Here is a 25,387-nt window from a genome sequence, read left to right on the forward strand (position 1 = left end):
AAACAATCTAAGAATTGTTTATTCACATTTATTGACAATACAATAATTCCAGGCCTGCTATTCTGTATTTTGTTGAGATCAAAGAGTATTGTGACATCATGACTACTTTAAAACTTTAGATTTTATTCCTTTAGAAAAAAAGTTTCATATGGCATTCCACATATACTCACTAGTATTTAAAGGTACATATCTATAGTTGTACTGTTGTTGTACATGATAAGCTCTAGATAAGAAAATTAAAAGAACTTCTTTCAGATATCCGTGATTACAATTTGAAGTCTCAGAATTTCCCCCAAACTCCCTTTTCATGTGATTAATAGAGCAATTATAACTTATTATCTGGGATTTTTTTTTCCTACAAATAACAAACTGTAGTAAAGTTTGAAGTCAAAACATTTGAAAAACCCACTTATGCTTCTCGGTACTGAACATGCAATTGAACTCAAATTAGAAAGGTCAAGAAGGGCCTTTTTGAGGGACTCTGCACTTTGTCAGATGTATTTATTCATGTGTAGGGGATTAGAATTCATAAACATTTTGCCAGTTTTTTTAAATGCTATTTCTTTCCTTTGTTGTTCTTGGCCAGGCCATGGCAATACAGCAAACTGCTGCTTCATATGGCTTATTATCAGCAGAATAATATGTATTACATAACCCAAAGGAATTGTAAAATCAGCAGGAAACTTTTGGCTCTGCATCTCGGTGTAGATTCATAGATGGGTACCCAATACTTGATTTTTAAAAAAATTTTTCTGTGTTGCACCCAAAATAGACATTTTTCTTTTTAAATATTTTTATCATGAAAATGATCTAGTTAGCAAAACATCTCTTAACTATTTTTTAAAGAAATATGCACAAGGTCAGTCAAAATAATACACTATTGGATTAAAACTAATTTGAGCATGGTACAGGAAATTCCTAGAGGCAGCCGATTTTGAAGACATACCAGAAACCCATTTTTTCTTTTTCTTGGCAAAGTTAATAAACTTAGTTTTATCAGTCCAATCAATGTGTGATGAATATTTTTGAACTTCTTCAATGAGGCACTTAGAAGCGCCAACTTGGCGTTTCAAAAACTCAAGTGACCATCTAAATGGAAAGAATCATTAGGTTGCTTGGAATGGCCTAAGATCTATTTATGTGAATGATCACATCCTTTTTAGAATTAGGAAACAGCCATGGGGTTCCCAGAGAATCTGATTTTGGTAATCTGTGTTTGTGCTAGTTGGCAAAGAATTTCACAGTTGTTTTAAAGCCAAATTTACCTACTGTTCTCCAAAGCCAATTAGCAGCACCCTAGGTTGCATCCTTGAAGAAATTTTCCCAAGAGGTGAGAAAAGCTTTAAGCTTTCACATTCTGATGGAATTGAAAATAAAAACATTGAACAATCTTCAGACAGGTAAAAGAAAGGAGAAAACATATAGTAGTTAGCCTTGGGTAGTAAATGGGGAACATGGTTATAAAAAGACCACCTGTCAAAACAGATGAGAGTTTTAAGCTTGTTAGAGAAATAAAATTGTTATAGATATTGAAACTAAGATATGTTACAATGTCGCATCTTCTAATAATTAAGGTTCAGCCCCTATTTATAAGTTTGTAGCTTAGTTTTGATCTCCTTCATGTTAGGGTCCGTTATGTGAATACAGGACACCTGGGAGGAGTTTAAAGATTTTATTAAAGAGATTTGTTACAAGCTGACCGGCCAGGGCTGCACCCCATAGAAAGGCGTCTGGGCGTGACCCCCTTCAACCATGATAAAGGGCTTAAGTATCCCCAAATCATATTCTTATTTCAATCCTTACACCAATTGATTGATGCCACCCATTAGTTTTTCAAGAAGTTATCCCAAATATTCTTCCTCTTTTCCTATATCTCTTTCCAGGGTGTATTCCAAGATAGTGTGTTCCAAGATACAGTCTAGGGTTTGTGCACAGTTCAGGTTCATGCCCAGTTTAGTTGTCAGTTATATAAACATATAAAGTGCAAAAATGGCTCCTAACAACTGAAATGGCTGCACTTTGGTTATAGTAAAATGGCTGTTTCTGAATTCTAACACTCTTTCTTAATGATTCCTTCCTTCCTTCCTTCCTTCCTTCCTTCCTTCCTTCCTTCCTTCCTTCCTTCCTTCCTTCCTTCCTTCCTTCCTTCCTTCCTTCCTTCCTTCCTTCCTTCCTTCCTTCCTTCCTTCCTTCCTTCCTTCCTTCCTTCCTTCCACGTCCCTATTCCCAAACTTCTTACTCTCCCTGCATTACTTCTTCCTATGTGTTCCTACTTGAATTCATCCTTGCCCTCTTGCCTTCCTCCCTCTCTCTCCTTTACTATGCAATAACTTTGAGTAAGCCCAGCTGCTTTCACTTGACTTGGATTTTAGCAACAATACTTAAACTTAATGACTGACTGTTAATAAGCTTTCCTGCTCCTATGTTGCTAGGAAAATCTCTTGAATTGACTCTAGGAACTGTTGATAACCACCCCTGAGATGAACTCCTAAGACGCTAGTTGTCCATATTGCTCATGGGGAGGGGGAGACAGATGTTGTTTATTGTAACGGGGACAGTTGATTTTCTATCTTCTTTATCTTTTGGCCGACCCGAATTCGATTCCTCCGCCCCTCTCGGAGAGCCTGGCAAGCTACCGAGAGTATCTCGCCCGCACAGCAGAGCCTGGCAAGCTCCCTGTGACGTATTCGATATGCCAAACACAGTAACAACAAAGTCTCCAATGGAGATGTTACTGGACCCGCTCGAGCAAATCGACGAACAACGGGAGGGCCTTTACTTTACTTTACTTTATCTTTTGTATTATGTATGACTGATTCCATTGGGAAATTGGTGTGAATACGTGAAAGTTTACAATCTCCTAAATAGTGAAATTCATGAGGAAAAACTGTGTACAGGAAACATCCAGAATAACATTTTCCATGACCTTTTTACTAACTTTAAATCCATTCACATTCTGAAAGGGATTGCATAAGTAATATAAAGAAAGAGTAAAAATATTGGGGGAAAATATTGTTTGAAGATACTTTTAATTTTAGATTTTGCCTATAAGGTCACATTTCTTTTTTTGACTTGGCTTATGAAAAGAAGAAACAAATGAATTATGGGTGTTTTTGGCTCATCTGTTTTAGCAAATGCCAAATAAAGATGAATTTACCTGAAAAAAACACTATTATGAGGTTCTCTGTATGTTTGTGTTTAGATTTTTCAGAAAATGTTTTCTAAAAAAGTAATGTAGGGTGGGGGAACCTGAATTCAGGATACCAACAAAAATAGGAAAACATTCACTTTCAATGGTGAAGCAAACATACTATGACTTGCATTTAGCCTGCCCGTGATTGTGTGGTCTTTTATGTAGCCTCTATGTTCTTCTCAAAGATTTTGATAGGAGTAAATTAAAGGGAAAAGAAACTTGGAAATTGGGGTATGTAGTGTGAAATCTTTTGTTTTTATAAACATGATTGGAAGAATATTCAAATGGATGAAATAATATTTACCCATAGAATTAAATAAAAATGAAAACTTGACAAGCTAAAACCAAAGAAAAGAAGTTACGTCTTCTAATAGAAAAACATATAGAAAGATACTAAGACTCTTAAGAATTGTTGATGGCTCTGTTTTGTTATTTTCTTGTTTTATTTATGGCAAAATAAAGGATACTTTGTATGTTGATGATGAGGTTAGATAAGTGAAATGGGATACCGAAATGGGATACCCTTAGCTATCAGAATTTTTGTGAAAAATATGGAAGCTTTGAACAAATAGATTTATATTTTGGGATAAAATTAAAATAATATTTTTAAGGAAGAAAGAATGTCGTGCAAGAGAAGAAGAGTGCATTAAAAATGAATTGTCAGAAACAGTTTTCTTTGTATTACTACTAAAATAATACTCTATCAATGATAGATTGGAGCTGCCTCATGGATTGTGGGAGCCAATTGTGGATTATTTCTCTATTCAAATCTGAGATCAGTGACATTAGATTGATAGTTGAAGTATACTATAGGGTATTTACACCACAAAAAAACAGAAAATGCTACAAATTACAACTCTTCAGCTATTTCTTGGAAAGTTGGCTGTTAAACATTTACTAGCACATACTGCTACATGATTGAAACATGTCTACTTAGCAAAAAACATTAATGTTAGGATAAAAATATGGTACAATTCTCATCACCTAAAAAAAAGTTAGAGGAAAAACTGTTTAAATCTATAAAATTATCAAATTAGAAAAAGGAAAAAATAATAAACCAAGGGAAGATAAGAATACCAAGGACTCACCAAATTTTAAATTTCTTAGCAGGAACAAGATAGATTTTTCTGGTTTACTTACATGTGACTCAGTCTTCTTTATACCCATCATGGTCAAAATTATGGGTATTACATTGAGAAACTAAGCATTAGCAGAGTACATACATTTCTTTTAGTGCTACTTTAGTTAAATATAAACATTTTTCTCTATATTGGATTTTCCAACTGTGTGATGGGAACTGGTTTCTCATTCTTTAATTAGCACTTCATTGCTTAGACAAAAATAATGATAGCTGAGCTCTTTGACTAACTGCATATATTATCTTCTTAAGTTGGCTTTTGTATCCATTTTCATCTTTGAGCTCAATTTTAATTAGTTATTGCAGTGTTTATAGGTGCTTTATGTCCAAAGTTTTCACAGATGAATGCCATGGAATCTAAGGATATTATAGTGAATATGATAGTGATTGCAGAAATGTAACTTCATTGATCTTTTTCATTTTATCCATTGGAAGATACATTACTTAACCTACATTTCTCCAATTCTATAAAACTTTGAATAAAATTCAGTATAGAACAGTAACAATTATCACGTTAATAATCTAAGTCTAGCCCACTTTTCCTTCTTACTGCATTTAAGGAATTCCTTCAGTATCATTTGTGAGCTGCATCTCTATGATAGTACCCTTTGTCTCCTGATCCTCCTGATAGTTGCACACACACACACACACACACACACACACACACACACACACACACACATAGATTTATAACTCTCTTATTCAGTGATATTTCTGTATTACTGTATGAGACCACTCTTCATCACCTATAATATGATAAGAAGCAGGCCCTCTCAATCTGAGTAATCTCAATAGTGTGTCGGTGACTTGATTATCATAGATTCCATGCTGATTTAGATTATTTTTCCCCAAGCTTTTTGGTCAAAGATTTTAGTGACTTCAAATAAAATGGGGTTATTTTGAGAATGACTCATGAATCACAATTTAGGAAAAATTATAACCAGATTTACTTAAGCAATCAAATTAAGCATGTACAACTAATTGCAGACATCTCTAAGACAATTATTTAAATGCAAGTTGAATTTTAACCTCCAATCCCTCCTCACTAGGGAATTGGTAATAATTCATCAGCAAGAAGGTCAGGCCTAGTATAGAAATATGCTTCTCTTACCCCTTTGGTCTTGATCATCATATTCCTTTAAAGTTTCATAGTATTTTGATCCTGGCAACTAAGTCATTTTTGCATTTTTCCTGAGTTGTTTTATTCATTTTAAGGAGATTTTCATTTCTATATTCATGAATTTGTGGCCTACATCTATGAGCATTACTTATTATTTTTGTTGTAAATCCTATAATCTCACTTGGTTTCTTAGAGACACCATAAGTAGAAAAATATGATCTAAAAATCCAGACTTAGTTTACTTATTCCATTATGTCAGAAAATATTCGTTTTAAAAATATTTTAATTGGAAAATATAAGAATCATTCAGAATACTTCTTGAGAAATAAATGTACAATTCAATGAATCTCTCACAAAAATGACATATATAAGCGTAAAAACCACCAATGAAGTAAAAAATTACTAATGTCAGCCCCTAAGTGGACCCCATGTTTCTTTTTTTAATCATCTTCATCTTACTCAAATTATTAATTTCTGTTTCTAAATTAGAATTTTAATTTACAGATTTTTTAACCTCATACGTGTAAATCATACAATATTTTTGTATGATAACGTTTGTACAGCAGGTAGGGCATCTGCCTTGCACTCAGCCAACCTGGGTTCCAATTCCTCCGTCCCTCTCAGAGAGCTCAGCAAGCCTCCAAGTATTCCACCTACACCGCAAAGCCTGGCAAGCTCCCCATGGTGTATTTAATATGCCAAAAAAAGTAACAAAACTCACAATGGAGATATAACTGGTGCCTGATCGAGAAAATCGTTGAACAACGGGAGGTCAGTGTTACAGTGCTGCAACGTTTGTTTAACATTATTTTAAGATTCATAGATATGGGGCTGGAGTGATTGCACAGTGGGTAGGGCATTTGCCTTCCACATGGCCGGCGGGGTTTCGATTCTCAGCATCCCATATGGTCCCCTGAGCTCCACCAGGAGTAATTCCTGAGTGCATGAGCCAGGAGTAACCCCTGTGCTTCGCCGGGTGTGACCCAAAAAGCAAAAAAAAAAAAAATTATCGATCTTGTTGCATTCATATAGTTATTTTACATTTTATATACAGATTTTGATTCCATAAAATAAATTCTATGAAATTTATGGTATATATGACAGTTCCAATTTTCATGGATATTGAGAAATTTTCAAATTTGGGACACTGTTATATGTAATGCTATGATGCACATTTTTTAAATTATTGATACATTGTATACATGTTTCTGCTGGGTAAACATCTAAATGGCTCTGCTGGATGGAGGGATCTCCATTTGCTTAAAGTTTGTGGATAGTACCAAATTATGTTTTCATAGTGATTGTCATAATCATTTAAATTGGAAAATGTGATAATAATTCTGAAAACTGCTTGAAACATGATATGAATTTAATAAATTATAAATTGCTTGATGAGTTCAATGAATATGCAGCAGCATATGACTCTATCCTTATATCACATGATATTTTAAAATATTTTTAAAATAATTAAAAAAATAATTTTGGGGGCTAAAGAGTGCAGCAGGTGAGGGGGGATTTGTCTTGCATATGGTCAACCCAGGTATGATCCATGACACTGTGTATGTGCCTTTGAGCATCACCGTGGTGATCTCTGAGCACAGAGCCAGAAGTATTCACTAGGCATTTTCAGATGTGATGCACAAAAGGTAAAAATTCCTTTCTTTTTGATATATAATAGTATATCCATATTTATAACTGATAATTATAGTAATTGTTAAATTCATATGTTGACATCACTTGTCTATTTTTTATGTTTATTATTCTTTAATAAGTAAAAATTAATGTAATCAAATTTACCAATTATTTTCTTTATAACTAGTTCCTTTTGGTTTTAAGTGTTTTTTCAAAACTCTAAATCATAAAAAGTTCTTTTTATTCTTTCCTTAAAACATTCTTTTGGGAAGCTGGATATACCCCAAAACAAAACTGAACAAAAATATGATTTTTACAACTGTCACTGTCCTCCCGTTGTTCATAGATTTGCTCTAGCGGGTCCAGTAACGTCTCCATTGGAGACTTTGTTGTTACTGTGTTTGGCATATCGAATATATCACGGGTAGCTTGCCAGGCTCTGCCATGCGGGCGAGATATTCTCGGTAGCTTGCCAGACTCTCCGAGAGGGGCGGAGGAATCGAACTCGGGTCGGCCATGTTGGCTACGTGCAAGGCAAATGCCCTACCGCTGTGCTATCGCTCCAGCCCGATTTTTACAAAGTATTTTAAAATATTTTATTGTTCATTTCAGAAGATCACACAGTTCATCAGAAATTGTACGTGTATGGCATGACTTAAAATACAAAATTTTAATGCGTGCAAATAATTGATCAAGGTTACCCATCAAGGACATCAATTGAAAAGTTCGCCTATTACTTACTTATGACTCAGTAACATTATTTTTGCCTGTGTATACATGGAAACACAATTTTACTCTATAATTTTTTATGTCCTTATGACATTATAAAATAATCTTAAGTACTGAAGTTCTGTAAAATATCTGAATTTGCTATTTTTATTGTTTTTTTTAGTTCAAGAGAGTCTTAGTTAAATTTGTCCATTGTTCATTTTTAAATAAAGTTTAATAAATTAGTTGATCAATTCCAGAAAGCACATATATATTTTCTTCAGCAATAAAGCAAATATTATGGCAATGTAAAAAATATTGTTTAAAGAAATGCTCTTTGTAAAAATTTGAATGTAAAGTATAAAGAAAAATTAGCTACAAATACTGCCATAGAATATCTTATGTAGCAATAAGAGGAACTTTAAAATGAAAAAAGAAACTACGGATAAAAATCCATAGTGTCCAAATACTCTAAAAACTTGAAGATGATGAAACAGTTCAAAATTTGAGTATCTAATAACAACTTGAAAATGTATAAAGTAAAAAGTTTAAAGAAATAAATGGAAAATAGGCAAAACCACAGTCATCATTAAGGACTTAAGCACAGCTCTTTCAGTAACTGACAAGACTAAGAGAGAATAAAAGGAAAGTAGAAGATTTCAGTATTTGTTAAACTTTCCCTATATTGAAATATGTAATAGATGAGACACAATAATAGATGAATGCAATTTTTCAAGGATATTTGTATCATCTTCAAAAGTAGATACTATTTGGAGAAAAAAGGCAACTTTCAGTAAATTTGAAGTAATTTAATTCATATAACATATCATTTATCTCAGGAAATTAAAATAGTATCTAAGTTACTTAATGCCAACAAATGTAACATTTGATGTTCATGAACTTAAAAATTTAATATTGCTCAAATAAGGGACATAATAGGATAAGGGTATCCTATTAAAATTATTTATGTATATATCTTATAAAATAAAACATTATTTTATTTCCATTTTGTTAAAAATTCCACTAAAACTTTGAATGACTCTACAATATGTATTATGAAATAGGAACATTTTTAATAAAAAATGTGCAAGGATATTCTTACTACTTTATTTAACACTATTGGTTCTAGATAATGCAGGAGGGTATTATAAAGAAATAGAGCACACAAATATTGGAGAGAAATAAATATCTCTTAGTCACATGTGATATACAAGATAATATCACAGTTTCAAAATTATGCAAATGAAATTTTATATATATATATAATTTTATATGGGCTGGAGCAATAGCACAGTGGTAGGGCGTTTGCCTTGCACACAGCCAACATGGCCGACCCGAGTTCGATTCCTCCGCCCCTCTTGGAGAGCCCGGCAAGCTACCGAGAGTATCTCGACCCCACAGCAGAGCCTGGCAAGCTCCCCGTGACGTATTTGATATGCCAAACACAGTAACAAGAAGTCTCACAATGGAGACGTTACTGAGCCCGCTCGAGCAAGTCGATGAACAACGGGAGGACTGTCGATAATTTCATATACATTATTAGAATCAGTATTTTTATAGATATACAGATATACAGTCAACTAAATAATATTTAATAATAAAATCATATTTAAGTATATTTCACCCATGAATTAGAAAATTAATTTTTTTTTTCTATTTTGGGTCATACACAGTGATGTACAGGGTTTACTCCTGTCTCTGCACTCAGGAATTACTCCTGGTGGTGCTCAGGGGACCACATGGGATGCTGAGAATCGAACCCAGGCTGGCCACAAACAAGGCAAATGCCCTATCCACTGTACTATTGCTCCAGCCCCAGAAAATTAGTATGTTTTATAATAATTTTATATATTTAACAAAAAAGGGAAACTAGGTAAAATGTATAGGGTAACTGTACTGTAGTTAAAACTCTGCTAAATCTAGAATGTTTTCAAAAACTTTTTAAATAAATGTAAAATAAATTTTCTTATCATAAACATTTCATATTTTACATGTACAAACATTTTTTCACTGTCACTGTCCTCCCATTGTTCATCAATTTGCTTGAGCAGGCCCAGTAACGTCTCCATTGGAGACTTTTGTTGTTACTGTGTTTGGCATATTGAATACATCACGGGTAGCTTGCCAGGCTCTGCCGTGCGGGCGAGATACTCTCGGTAGCTTGCCGGACTCTCCAAGAGGGGCGGCGGAATCGAATTCGGGTTGGCCATGTTGGCTGCGTGCAAGGCAAACGCCCTACCGCTGTGCTATTGCTCCAGCACAAACATTTTTAAAAGTCAAAAATACTTGGAATAAATATAAATTATAAATTACTTTTAAGGAAGTTAAATATTCACATAAGCAAAGGAACATACTATATTTGTGGATTAAAATCTGATACAAGTGTCTCACTTCTAAAACTGGATTAAAGATTATGTACAAAGCTTTTAAACTCATTTTATTAATCTTTGTGTTATTGCTTATTTTTTCTCTTTTTCCCCTTTCTTCCAATCATTCTCTTAGCCTGTATTTGCTTATTTATTGTCTTTCTTTTCTCTATATACATTTTTTATATATCTCAGAAAAACTGTATACAAATGAAGATACCCAACCAATGAATGGAGAACGTAACTATCTGGAAGCTTTACCTGGGAATTTCACTTTAGAAATAAAAATGACTATTAAATCTTTTTTATGCTGTTCTTCCTGATTTTTACGTGCTCTGATTATAGTAGGTAACAAATTAGAATACTGTTCCACATAGATCTGTTAGCTGCAAAGAACAGAATAAAAGCTACCTTTCTGTGGCTTTACTTTTCTTCAAATCATGTTTCCTCAATTCAACATTTTAAAATTTTATTTATTTATTTATTTATTTTTTAAAAGTCGTTCATGATTGGATTTCAGTCATGCAGTATTCCAATACCCATCTCTCCCTCCACCAGGTACATTTTCCAGCACCAGTGTACCCAGATTCCCTCCAATCACTCCCAAACACCTCCTGCCTTCTCTATGGCAGATGCATCCCTTCTCTGTCTCTGTCTCTGTCTCTGTCTCTCTCTCTCTTTCTCTCTCTCTCTATACATATATGTATATATATATATGTATATTCTTTTGAGCATTGTGGTTTGTAACATTGATACTGTCAATTCAGCATTTGTCATTTGTAACACAACTGAGAGATAGCACAGTGGTAGGGCATTTGCCTTGCGTGCAGCTGGCCCAGCCCGGCAGAGCTGGGTTCAATTCCTCCACCCTTCTCAGAGAGCCCGGCAAGCTACCAAGAGTATCTCGCCCGCACAGCAAAGCCTGGCAAGCTCCCCATGATGTATTCAATATGCCAAACACAGTAACAGTAAGTCTCACAATGGAGATGTTACTGGGCCCGCTCGAGCAAATCTTGGAGCAACGGGAGGACTGTGACCATAACCAAGCTCTACACTCATCTCTAAATTCCTCAAAATGTAGAGAATGAAAGATATGTCTAACAGCAATAAGCTAAATAAGAGTATTTGTATGGAAAAGAGAGGCAGATATGGGAGCAATCTGCCCACTCTGAGAATTATAGAAAAGAAGAAAGCAGGCTTGCTTATGTTTCCACTCTATAGTTTAGTAATATTTTAGCAATCCAAAAAAGAATGGAGAAAAGAAAAATAGTAACATCATAAAGAAAGGTATGCAGGTGTGAAATTACATATCACACTTAGGAAATAATTAAAGAGCTAACAAGAACAAATAAATATCTTTTCTTGGTAAATGTAGATGTCTATCTTATTTCAAATAAGGAATTTAAGAGGTTTTCCCATTTTTTTAAGCTAAGTATTTTTCCCTGAATGTTCTCTACCTATTTACAGAAATGTATTTTAACCAGCTAAATCTATGTTTAATTTTTTAAATTATCTTATAATAAAGAATTTGAAAGTTATTCACAACATAATAATGACCACAATCTTTATGGTATATAAAAACATCTGGAGTACATAGGAATTCTGTGGTACTCACAACTTAAATAAATATCTTAATTATATGAGTATGGCTATGCACCGTTCTGTAAAAAGTGACGAAGAATAAATTTTTTTAAAGCTGGATCTGAAAAATTATCTAAAAGACTGTTATAAGTAATAGTTGCAGTTAAGTTTTATATGCATTATGTGTTATTAAGAAATTTGTGGTGCAAGATTGTGTGAAAGTTATGTATCTCAAGACAGTACTAATCATTACTTGATAGAATTGCTCAATAAAGGCACAATGCATGATGTCACTCTATCTGCATCCACTTAATGTTTTTATGAGAGGTGCATGCAAAGTTTATCTTGTTTGCATGTATTACTTCCTTTTTTATCTTTTAATTGGTTACTAGTGTTTAAGAGCCAATGTTTTAGCTACATCTTATCAGCCAAACTAAATACATAATACAGCATTACTCCATATTCTTTGCTCCAAATTTGTTAAAATGACTATTTATTTTATATTATTTCATTACAGTTAGTTATTAGATTACTAATAAATGACCGATACTCATAAATATTTATTAAATCATTGCTTCCATCAGACATTTTTAGTGCTTATAATTGTGACTGATTGAATCAACAAACTTTAGAAAGACAACTCAATTCTGTGGTCCCTCTATACAAGGTTTTAATTTTATGAAAACAGAGTCTAAATGCTGCTTGCTTTCTTGCCAACTGAGAATATTACCCATTGCCTTCTCTGCAGAGCAACCCAAGGAAAAAAGAAAGAACCTACTTTGAGACTTTCTGAATTCAGCTCTGTCTGTGTGTATACCCTCAAAATGAAACAAATTGGGCCAATTTACTGAAGGTTAAATCTTCTAAATGTCATTCCCCTAAAACATGCAGGGAAATGGTTTGGGAGGCTTAAATTATCAATGTAATTGCCTTAATTCTCTAGGTTGCTTTTATAAGTAGACACAACTTTATCGTATCTAACTGCCTTTCCCAATTTGGAGGCTTAGGGTTGTTTGTATTTTCACTCTCAACACCCTGAATCACATTTACTTGCTACATAACCCAGGTCTTAAAAATAGCCCACAGACCTCAGTGAGAGAGTTCCAAAAGTGAGGTTTTTACATTAATGATCTGCCTATAGCTTACTTTCCAGTAGTAAGCATCTTTGCATTTGTCAGAAATTTTTATACTAAAGTCATAGGATAGTTTTTTGAAGAAAAAAATATGCTGATAATATCTCAAGCCTTTATTCTCATGTATCTGAACGTAGTTGGGTTTCTAATCATTTTATTGGTAAAATCTACCCGATTTCTTTTTCAAATGAACTGCTCTAAGTTTCACTGTAGAAGTGAAAGAAATGACTATAAGCAAGGTAGCATAACCCTTTTTAACTCATATATTTAATATTATTTTAAATGATAGTTTTAAATATTTTAAATAATATTATTTTTAAATAAAATTTTCAAAGTGACCATCCAGTCAATAGTTCAATACTTCTAAGTTAAAGTGTTATTAGGATAACATTTTCCTGCAGATACTCTCTGAATACCGAATTTTTAAATATGATTTTAACAGCTTCGAAGAGTTTACAATCGCTGCATCTTTCACCAACACATTTCTTGTATACGCCAACCTGTATTGCAAATGAACCTATATTTTAAAGGTTTTTCTTTGACAGCTAAGAAAAACACTCTGGAAAGTTATATTTAGTGAATTTTCCTATGAATAGCCCTGAGCTAGTATGTTGTCCTATGGCATCTGGAAGAAAGATACTGTTGTTTTAGATTCCATGATTGAAGTATAGAATAATCAAATCAGCAGTACTTTGGGAGGTGCAGAAGGGGTTGAGGGATGCAGATTCACTAGTATGCCATGAAAACCTGGAATCCTTGCATTATTTAGGTTTTTTCCCCCATACAGATGAAGAGATTAGGAGGAGGTCCTACCTCCTTACCATATCTAGTGACATCAATTTGCATTCATATTATAGCTTGGAAATTAGATTGTATTTAGGTCTACTATCTTTAACTTTAAATTATCTATCGACATTCCTTTTTATTGTGAATTCCTTTGTTACTGTTACTTTCTTTTTTTTTCTGGATCCCTATACTTGGACAGCTATTTGTTTGCCAAGTACTCTGCCTCTGCAGTTCCTGCTGCTGCACACCAAACTACATCACCAAAGAATTCCCAAGGATGCTTCATCAGATTAGTTCTGCCAAACACTCCATAAATTATGGAAAGCTCCTTTCTATTTCTTGCAGAGCAGTGTTTGCTGAGTTTCTCCATAAAAATTCAGTGTAATTCCAGGAGATCATGATAGATTTGCAAGACAGGAATTTGTCCCGTGGTTCCACATGAACATCTGCATAATTATGACTAAAGTAAAAGCAAAGTGGAAACCTAGTTATATTCCCATTGTTTTTCTTCTCTACCACTTACTCAATAGCAATTGAGTAAGAGTAGCTGTGAAGTTCCCAAAAGTATAAAGTGCCTCAATAGAAAGCAAAATATATTTTTCAAAGGGGTCTGCAGGAGTATAGATAATGGACTGCCCATTTTCTATCTACTGCAACTTCCAGGTTTGTGTTCAAATCCCAGATGCATATACAGGCATGATGGAATTTGAGTTCTGAGGAGCCTACAAAAATTACATAGGTAACTCCCATTTTTAATGAATAATACACAGGCATGCACCTGCTTTAGGGACTTTATGGATTCATATTGTTACCAATTAAAACTAAATCCTCTTGGAATTCAGTTGTACTGACTGCCAAAAAACTAAGAAACAAAAAACCAAAAATGTTCGTACTTTTAGAACTGGTATCAACAAAATGGTAAGTGGTACTTGGGAAAAGTTTTTATTTTAATTCGACTACATTGCTTTGTTTCTGATATTCTTACTCTATATACATAATATTCTGCTCATATTATTATCTACTATTCTTGCAGTTGGAACCACTTGCAGAAGATATTCTCCACCAAACCCCGAATATGAATGCTGTTATTTCTTTACAGAAGATCATTGAAATTCAAAGTATGTCTTTTAAGTTTTTTAATTCTTTCTTAATAAAGTGAAAATAATTAAACTTATATGGGGCTTAGAGTTCATGAAGAGCATATCTGAGTTTCCCCATGTGAGATTCAGTACAGTTTACACATGTAGTCGTATATGCTACTGTGTTGCTGTTAATACCACAAACTTCTCAGAAACTCTAGATTTAGTATTTTGTTTTTCTCGTATTTTCCAGGTACTTTTAATTTTCCCATTTTTAACTCTAAGCATTTACCACCCAAAATAAAATCAATATAAAAAGTATCATTATATTGCCCAGATTAAACTAAGCATAAATTGTTCCCTAATGATTTGGGAATCCAACAACTACTGGTTTTAATTTTGTCAAGGGAGGACCAAGTGGGTCAGAGCAATAGTACAGCTGGTAAAGCTCTTACCTTGGATATAACCAACTCAGGTTCAACCCCTAAAATCCACAGGGTGCCCAAGCCAGCCAGAAGTGATCCCTAAGCAGAGTTGGGTATGACCGAAAAACAAAGAGTATGTGTGTGTGCGTGTGTGTGTGTGTGGGGGGGGGCGGTGAGATAGAGAGAGAGACAGAGACAGAGACAGAGACAGAGACAGAGACAGAGAGAAAGGAGGGAGGCAGGGGGAGATGAAGAGGGTAAAAGTTCAAATAGAAAAACCTCAGTGTTAGTGGGGCTGGAGCAATGGCACAGTGGGTAGGGCATTTGCTTTACACACGACCAACCTAGGTTCGATTCCCAGCATCCATATGGTCTCCCGAGCACTGCCAGGAGTAATTCCTGAGTACAGAGCCAGGAGTAACACCTGAGCATTGCCAGATGTAACCCCCCCCCCAAAAAAAGAAAACTTCACTGTTAGAAATTTGAACTAAACAAATGTAAGAAAGTCATGTTTTCTTTCCAGTTCCAAAAACATTAGTGTAACTTTGTCATGAGTTATTATCTTTAAATTTCAATATGTGTGCAAATACAGCCATTGAAATAAACATGAAGCACCATAAAAGTTAACATGATGGGGATAAAGAGATAGCTCCATCATGAATTTATGATGTGATTGGGTCTTTATCTGAAATGGTGAACATTTTTAAATCATACCATAATATGAAACACAAAATTATCTCGCACCTAACTTAATTTTGCTCATGTCTGCACTGAGGTCTGTAGTTATCTAACATGTATTGACTACACATCATACCTGATTTAATTATGAATTTCAGAGAACAGAGAAACAAACATTAAAATAACTGGGGGCATGAAAAGATACTGTACTTTACTTGCACATGGCTGGCCCTGGTTGAATCTCATTCATCACACATGGTCCTGAGTACTGCCAAGGAGTGATTCCTGAGCACAGAGCCCAGAATAAGCCCTGAGAACTGCTGTGTATAACCCAAACCATCCACCAAACAAGAGCAACAGTAAGAATAAGATTAGAAATCAAATATCTTTATACAAATCTGAGATAATAGAATGAAAAAATATATAGAATCATAAATAGTGTTTCATAAATTTGAATATAAAATTTGTGGTTTTGAATATAAATTTTCACTGTGAGTAGGATAAGAGACATGTTAAAATTATTCCAGTCTCAAGTAAAGGAATCTTGAAGTGATCATTGATAGTCTTATATTTTTTCACATTCAGTCCAATGTACACCGGATTATCAATACTATAAAAATGTGTTTTTTAAAATATAGTCTTCTTTGTTCTGAGCATTCTTTTTCTAATATATACACACCTCAGTTTCCTAAAGTATACACAAAATCTCTGGTTCTTGTATATATTTTTATCATTATCACATTTATCACATATCACATATCACATTCTTGAGAGTTTACCAGATGTTGATAAGTGATAGTTTGATAAGTTATCAAGGACAAAGATTATAGAGAGTAATAAGGGAGAAATATGACAATAAGCAGTTTACAGTCAAATGAGACACTGAAATGTATTGTTCCAACATAGAGTCCTATAGTACACTCAGATCTGAAGAAGGAGCCATTTCTTTCTGAAGTCCTTACAGATTGAGATTAAAGGTATTAGGGGAGTAAGAAAAGTTTATAGAAGGCCACAGTTTGTTTGCTGGTCTTGATGGGAACTGAATTTGAACTTAAGGACTGAAAATAATATTGACAAAATAACAAAAAAGGGAATATTTCTAAGGAGCATAACAAAAACAAAAGACTGTTTTATTAATATAGGCATTTAGAAATTAAACTGTTGTCTATAGTATTATATGATTTTCTATCAATGAACCCTGCTAATATGTCTTTTCCTTTGATACTACTGACATTATTAGTGACATGTACAGTCTATTCTAGTCTAACAAACCTGTTCACTGTTTGTAAAGGAGTCACTCTACTGCCAAAATTTACTGTGCAAGGATTCTTTCATTATGGATTGGAATCTCACTCTTCTGATTCAATGTACCCTTCACAAAATGCATTCTCCAGTGCTGAACAATATTCTATTTAATAACCAATTTTCTCTTTAACTTTTAGTAAAGGGTTCTACCCAGCTCTTTTCATGGATTTTGACTCATTATATTTTTAATGTTTCTATTATTTGCGTTTTTTATATTTTAAGATCTTCTAGTTTGGGGAAGTAGGTGACAATCATCAGGAAGACTAGAATCCTATCCCCTACATTCATATAAGAAGAATTGCTAATAAGGATGAGGTTAGAGGAGCAAAAGAGCATGGGCATTGAGAATAGTCATATTTGTGCAGGAAGAGTTGGAATAAGTTTTTAAGGCCTTGACAACCAATGATTTCACCAAGAGGAGATTCTGAGGAAGTGCTCCTTCTGGGCCATGGATATATGGTATAGAGGGCACTCAGTAGCCATACCTTTCGCAGTTCTACTCAAAAGAATTCCAGGAAATCCTGATAGATGTTTAAATTGAGTTTTCGGAGTTGGAGAGTGGTACGGAAGACTTCAAGAGAGTGGCAGAGGAATGTTGGTTCTCTGGTGGCTGGCTTGGTGCAGTAACATTGTATTCCTAAAACATGCATATTAATACTATTATAAGCCACAATTCTTAAATAAAATAAGTAAGTAAGTAAGTAAGTAAGTTAGGCCCTCCCGTTGATCGTCGATTTGCTCGAGCGGGCCCAGTAACGTCTCCATTGGAGACTTTGTTGTTACTGTGTCTGGCATATCAAATACTCTCGGTAGCTTGCCGGGCTCTCCAAGAGGGGCGGAGGAATCGAACTCGGGTTGGCCATGTTGGCCGCTTGTAAGGCGAACGCCCTACCGCTGTGCTATCGCTCCAGTCAAATAAATAAATAAATAAGACTAGTTTTATTCTTGAATCCATGCGACCACATGTTATGTACAACACAGAGAAAGAAAGACCTATGCCCAGCTCCAGAAGAGCTGTTTTCTGTCTAAATCTAGAGCGTCAGTCCATTTAATAGTGATTAGCAAGAGGTATGTTGTTGGATAGCACTGAGTTGTCCTTGCTCCTCCTGCAAGGAGCTTAAGGTTTATTGAGGCACTCCCCCAACAGTGCAACTGAAGCACATGCAATTCCATCAAGCACTAATAATTCTATATTGCTTTTCTCTTTCCGTTATGTCGTTTGTGTGGTTTATTTAGCAATGTTCTTTTTGTATAGACACAGAAAGATGGTTCCTGCTATGCTTTGTAACATGGGAGTTAATTGACTCCAAAACAATATTTACTCCTGGGCATCCATATTTACTTGACTTGAGCCTCAGTCAAGAACGAACAATGAAATAGAACACATCAACGAAATAGACCACATCATATTCAATCTACGGTTTTGCCTGACCGATGTCGCTGTTGTCCCAAAATTCCAAACAGGATCGGATCACCATCTCCTTCGTGCAAAATTCTACTTCATAGAACGGGGAGAAAGGGCTGCAAAGTTTAAAAAGAGAAGTCCCAGAACGACCACCAACTGGCAGCTGTTTGGCACTATTACGGCAACATGGGAAGATGCCATTGTTGACAACATTGACGAGGAATACGATCGACTGGTTCAGCACCTCCATGATTGTGCGAGGAACGCCAAGAGAGAGATAGCCACAAAAAATGCCTGTCTTCGAAAACTCTTGAGCTTATTCGCCAACATGGTTTGGCGCATACCTCAGGCAACCGCAAGCAAACGTCTGAGCTCGCAAAGCAGTGCAGAGATGCGATCAAGGAAGACCTCAAAGAGAGAAGAGCAGAAGTACTGGTAGATGAGGCAGAAGCCAGGAAAAGTATTTGTAATGCCCGCCTGTCCTTCGCCAACTACAAGACCAAGATGACTGCCCTCCGATGTCCTGATGGATCTATCACATCTTCCAGAACAGCAATGGAGAAGATTATCCATGACTTCTACTCAAATATCTTCAATAGCCATGTCCACCCGCCGACATACCAAATTCCACAGGATGGATATGTTGTTCCCAATGTTCTCACTTTTGAAATCCATCATGCCATTTCATCAGTAAAGAAACGAACAACACCCGACCCAGACAAAGTCAGACCTGAACACCTGAAGAACATGCCTTCAGTACTCATCAATATGCTGGCTCGGCTCTTCAAACGCTACGTGTCTGAATGCAAGGTTCCGTCCCAATGGAAAACCAGCAGGACTGTACTACTGTACAAGAAGGGAATGGGAGTGAAGATAGATGGTTGGCAACTACACCACCTCCGCTTTGCTGATGACATTGTTTTAATAACACCAAACATTAGCCAAGCGGCACAATGCTTGCCGACTTCGACCCTGAGTGTGGAAAGGTCGGGCTATAGCTGAATCTTACGAAGACAATGTTTATGAGAAACAGCCTCATTCCTGATGCCCCATTCGTTCTCAACGGAATGACCATCGCTGAATGCAACAGCTATGTGTACCTAAGTCGAGAAGTCAACATGACAAATGACCTAGCACCCGAGCTGTGCAGGAGGAAGACAGTGGCTTGGAACACCTTCAAGAGCTTCGAAGAAATAGCTAAGAGGACGAAGAACCTCTGGCTCCGGGCACATCTCTTTGATTCCACTGTTCTTCCTGCATTAACATATGCCTCAGAGACCTGGGCCCTACGCAAACAGGATGAGAAGGCTCTTCAGGTCTCCCAAAGAGATACTGAAAGAGCTATGCTTGGAGTATCACGTTTCACTCAAATGAGAGAAAGAATCCGGAGTTTCGACATCCGTTGACGATCAAGAATCAGGGAACGCTGTCTCGTTTGCCAAGGTGTCAAAAATCAGATGGGCTGGTCACGTAATGAGATTTAGAGACGACCGCTGGACTAGAGCTGTTTCCGATTGGATTCCACAGGATGTCAAAAAACCGCGTGTCCACCCACCTACCAGATGGTCAGACTTCTTCATCAAGATCATGAATGATCAGTTTGAGGCTCTTCGTGTTCCTAGAACGAACAGAAGCCACTGGGCTACACTAGCATGCGGCAGGAACAAATGGAGACGTTACTGGCACACACTTGAGCAAATCGATGATTAACAGGAAGTCAAGTGATCAAGTGATCAAGAGCCTCAGTTGCCCTCAGTTCCTAGAACCTCAAAAGCAGATTCCTGACGAGGAACTGGATGAACTGAGGGCAATCTGTGAGCTACCCTGGCATCAAATTGGGCCAGGCCAAGTGCCATAATACTTAACTGTAAGTTAAGAGTACGGTCATGAACAAACTCTGTCATGACCCAAAAAGAAATAACTGAATAAGGACCCTGATGGGGTTAGGAAAAACTAACCTGGCCTGAGGACTACGTCTGGAATATATAGTGAGATGTCCCCAGTAAGAACCAATCTTTAAGCTCAATATCTCTTACTGTGTTCATACAAAATGACTAGAAATATTGTAAGAGGTAATTTACTATGATTGTTTAAATGGGTTACTAGCTAAGGAAAGGAGAAAGCAATACACCTTGGATGGAATCCCACCCTTGAGCAGATCTCCTAGTAATCTGGAGTGCTGAACCCTCAGATGAGATTTTATCCTTGATAACTCCTAAAGGAGTGTCTTTACCTGTTTGTTGCTATGATAATGTTAAACGCTACCTTTGTGTGTCCCCACTTTTATTAATCTAAATGCCTATATATATATATATATATATATATATAAATAAAATAAAGGCCCTCCCATTGATCGTCGATTTGCTCGAGCGGGCCCAGTAACGTCTCCATTGGAGACTTTGTTGTTACTGTGTCTGGCATATCGAATACTCTCGGTAGCTTGCCGGGCTCTCCGAGAGGGGCGGAGGAATCGAACTCGGGTCGGCCATGTTGGCCGCTTGTAAGGCGAACGCCCTACCGCTGTGCTATCGCTCCAGCCCTATATATATATATATATATATATATATATATATATATATATATATATAAAACTATGCTTTAAGGGGTAAGAGGGAACTAGAAAGTTGGGACTAGAAGTTGAGAACTAGAAAGTCAATGATGAGACGTTGAAGACGAGGAGGAGAACTGAGTTTTGGAGACTTTGGGACTTTGAGGACAAGAATAGAGGACTATGAGACTATGACGAGACGAGGAAGAAGATATAATGAAGAAAGGATTTTGAGGTCTACAAGGAGACTAAAATAATGGAACTATGATGACTGGGACTATGACCAAAACTACCAACTACATTTGCCATAAGGGGAGAAATCGAACTATGTTGGGGAGGTGAGAGAAATAAACCGACTGCTGACCAGCCTGGGGCCCAGTTCCTGTTTTTCCGTTCCCTGGTCCTTTGTCTGCCCATCACCATGGACCAGCCTAGGGAGGTGATTCGAGTCTCCGGTGTCTTAGGCTTTTTTTTAATTTGAAACTCAGAATGTGATTCCACTCTGGACTGTGAGAAGTCTGGCTTTGTAGATGTTCGTCCTGTCTGATCATGAAGAGGCCCTTTTCATGATTTCATGGGGGTTTTTTTGTTTGTTTTTTTTTCATTTTTTACTTATGCTGCCTTGAAATTCTTACCAAGTTTTGAACAGGAGCTGAAATTTTCAGTTTTACTAGGTCCCACATGTTATGGAGCTGTACAGGATGGATATCAAGGTGTTATTGATATTTGAAAAATATATCTTTACCAAGAAAGATTGATAGTAGCATTGCCACCAGGAGAACTCAAATTGTGGTTGAAAGAGAATTAAAGGTGGGCTAAGATTGTAAACACAAGCTGAGAACCATCTCTCACTCTTTGGGACCTGGAGTGAAAATGAGTACTGATAAAGTGGTTCAGTTATTTGGCTTTGACTACTGTGTGGTACATTTTTATATGGTTCAATTTAATTTTGTGTTCTTGTGGCCACTGTTCCAGACTAAAGAAACAGAAAAGGGCTGAGTAAGGTTCATAGAGTATTACAATAAAGTGGATATTTCAGAGTTGCAAGCTTTAGAATGTCTTGGAGAATTAAAATTATGAGCTGCTGACTTAGAAAACAATGCCAGTTTTCCTTACATCTGTAAAATTGTACTTTTCTTTACAATTTTCCAACCCACTTTTCCATCCCAAGTATACTTGTAGAACTCCAGGTCTTCAAGTGGGTTACTAATTTCCCCTTTGGTAGAGAAAATAATCAGGACTAGCTACAGAAAATATGGGGTCTCATGCAAAATGAAAATGTGTAGCTATTTCACTGTTAAGATTTTGAATAAATTCAAAGAGATGACAACACACTATTGACAACAGAGCACAGGGACCTTCCTAAACACTGAGCTGTGTGTTCCCAGATGACTTATTTATGAAGATGGCCTTGAAGGTAGCTTTGTTTAACAGTATATCCTTTCTCCTCACATACATCCCAAGTATCACACAAGTTCCTTCTCTTTTGGGGAGTGGTTGGGGTTAGTAGTTGGATCACACCTGACAATACTAAGAGATTAATCCAGGCTCTACACTCAGGAATCATTCTCTATATGGGATCTTGGGGAATGTTGGGGATTAAACCTGGGGCTACCACATGCAAGACAGGAGCCTTACCCGCGTACTATCCATCCAGCCCCAGGTTTGTTCTCTTAACTTTGGGAGGTGTTTGAATTTTGGCCAACCTATTAACCCAGGTAATAAATGATGGATGGATCTCTCTCTCTCTTTCTCTCTCTCTAACACACACACACTCTACATCTCACTCTGTGTGTGTTTCTGATGTGTGTGTGTGTGTGTGTGTGTGTGTGCGCACGCAAGCACTTGTATGTGTGCTTAGAGCTACAGTATGAGAAAACTAGGTAAATGTTTAAGAATCAGGCCCTGTAGCATATGGGAAGCATCCAGAAAAGTTCCTAGATAGCCTTATCCTGTAGCAGACAGAATGGTGCTGACAGGCCTTCTGTGAATTTTTCTTTGAGATCTGAGCCCCCAGCTGAGGCTATGCAGGTGCTGGAGGCTGTGATTAGCATTGGCCCTTTGCCTGGCCACATGTTTTTATGGGTATTTGAGGCAGGATCATCCCTATTGTCCTGTCCTTGTTTATGCTCCACATTTAGCTAAAAAACAAAAGTCTTCGATTCCCAGCACCCCATATGGTCTCCCAAGCACCACCAGGAGTAATTCCTGAGTACAAAGCCAGGAGTAACCCCTGTGAATCGCCGGGTATAACCCAAAAAGAAAAACAAAAAAAATTATGAGGCATTAACAGAGCAGCGATTTCTCCTGATAATAAAAATACTTCCTGAGAGGTCAGGAGTAGTTTTCCTCTTAAAATGGGGTATGTATGCAGATTGTAATTATCTTTGAAATGACAAATATAGGTATGACCAAGAAGTCCCATGTTTTCCTAAAATTCTCACTGTATGATATAGTCTTCTGAACTGTTTTCATAGTAAATCCTAAATTTTTAGGACTTGGCCTCTTTCGGGGACACTATTTCTGAATGCCCCTTAAGCCCTGTTCTAGACATGTCAGCAATGGCATTCACCAGTGCTCTTTATGGTAAAAATTGCCATATTATAAGCATATTGCCACTGTTGTATTCTTTATACAATATCTGCCAGGCTCTTAGGTGCTCTGAAAATATCTATTGAATGAAGGCATCAGTCTGTGTTTGTCACACTTTTTTTTTAAGCCTGGACGTATTTTTTTTAAATTCTACTCCTTAGCCAATCTAAACTGAAAGAGAGGTTGAAAGAAACAAGCATATTTATATTATGTGATCTCATTTTTCTCTCTCATTCAACACACAAGAATGAATCCTTTATAACTCAGAAACAACATGAAGAGCAAGCTACCATTGCTATATGGCTAATCATGGAGGGGGTGGCAGTTTACAGAACTGATAGTTGGCTGAGGGACGGTAGTAACCAAATGACATCAGAGAAGAGGCAGCACAGACTAGCATAAGAATCCTCAGATATATTTTTTCTTTCTTAAAATTAATCTTAACAATTTATAGGACTTATCCACAGAACTTTTCCTTTCTTTTCCTTGTCATGGTGAGCAACTGCATTCCTAAATCTAGATCTCCTCTTCCCCCCCCCCCCCCCCCCACACACCACTTTATTTTTTGCACCAGTGCTGGTCTGTGCTAGCATTTCCAACGATTTTGAAGGGGAAGAACCATGAAGTAAGTTTTCCATAAAACTAACTTTATTTAGTTTGAAAGACTATAATTTCAAGTTCTGAAAACATATAATGAATGATACTGATATTGATCTGTGAAACCCTGAAATATGGAAGCCACAGACTAGAGCCATGGTTTCTTTCTATTTACTAAAAACTGTTTAGTAAGAAGAGTGTTTCCTTGCAAGTGTCAACATATTTTGTAGACCTCCTGCATGTAATATTAATCATCAGTGTATCTTTTGATTAGTGAAACAGAAAAATATGTGTATAAGCAAGGATTTGAAGATTCCTTTAGAATTTTTCTGCAACTTGCCAGCTTGTGACTGAAGAGGATTTTAAAATGATATAAATTCCATTGTGAGCCTATTGTCTGCTCGCCAGCCACATGACCATTAGAAAATTGCTTATAGTGCTTGTTTGTTGTATTTTAGGGGGACCACAGCAGGAAGTGCTCAGGGTTTACTCCTTGCTCTGCACTAAGGGATCAATCCTGGCGGGGCTCAGGGGAACACATGAGTTGCTGGGGATCAAACCTGGGTCAGCCACATGTAAGGCAATCACCTTATCTGCTGTATTGCTTCTGGGGAGCAAGTTGCTTAACTTTTCTGAGGAACATAAAAATTAATGGCATCAACAGTTATTTTTCTAAGATAATAGTACTGTGAGTGTGTGTGTATACGTGTGTGTGTATGTGTGTGTATGTGTGTGTGTGTGTGATATAACATAGTAGTAATATATCAGGGCTGGAGTGAGAGCAGAGCAGGTAGGGTGTTTGCCTTGCACGTAACTGACCCGGGTTCAATTCCCAGCATCCCATATGGTCCTCTAGCACCGCCAGGAGTAATTCCTGAGTGTAAAGCCAGGAGTGACTCCTGTGCACCACCAGGTGTGACACGAAAATATATATAGAGAGAGATAGTAATATATCAAATCAATTTTAAACATACTTATGGTCAACTAATTTTACATAAATGCAGAAAAGATATTTTATTTTATTTTATTTTTGCTTTTTGGGTCACACCTGGCGATGCACTGGGGTTACTCGTGGCTCTGCACTCAGGAGTTACTCCTGGT

At 36.4% G+C, this 25,387-nt stretch overlaps 1 protein-coding gene across 1 annotated transcript in view; it reads left to right on the plus strand.

Moving 5' to 3' along the window:
* Positions 1-25,387, plus strand: part of HDAC9 (histone deacetylase 9) — a 1,023,935-nt gene that overhangs the window by 945,350 nt on the left and 53,198 nt on the right. The window contains exon 25 of the mRNA XM_056118063.1: positions 14,691-14,775. Within this exon, the coding sequence (XP_055974038.1) occupies positions 14,691-14,775 (85 nt within the window). The remainder of the gene's footprint in view (positions 1-14,690; positions 14,776-25,387) is intronic.

This window comes from Sorex fumeus, unplaced genomic scaffold (assembly GCF_029834395.1).
Source record: "Sorex fumeus unplaced genomic scaffold, SorFum_2.1 ptg000037l, whole genome shotgun sequence".
In the NCBI taxonomy this organism is placed as follows: Eukaryota; Metazoa; Chordata; class Mammalia; order Eulipotyphla; family Soricidae; genus Sorex; species Sorex fumeus.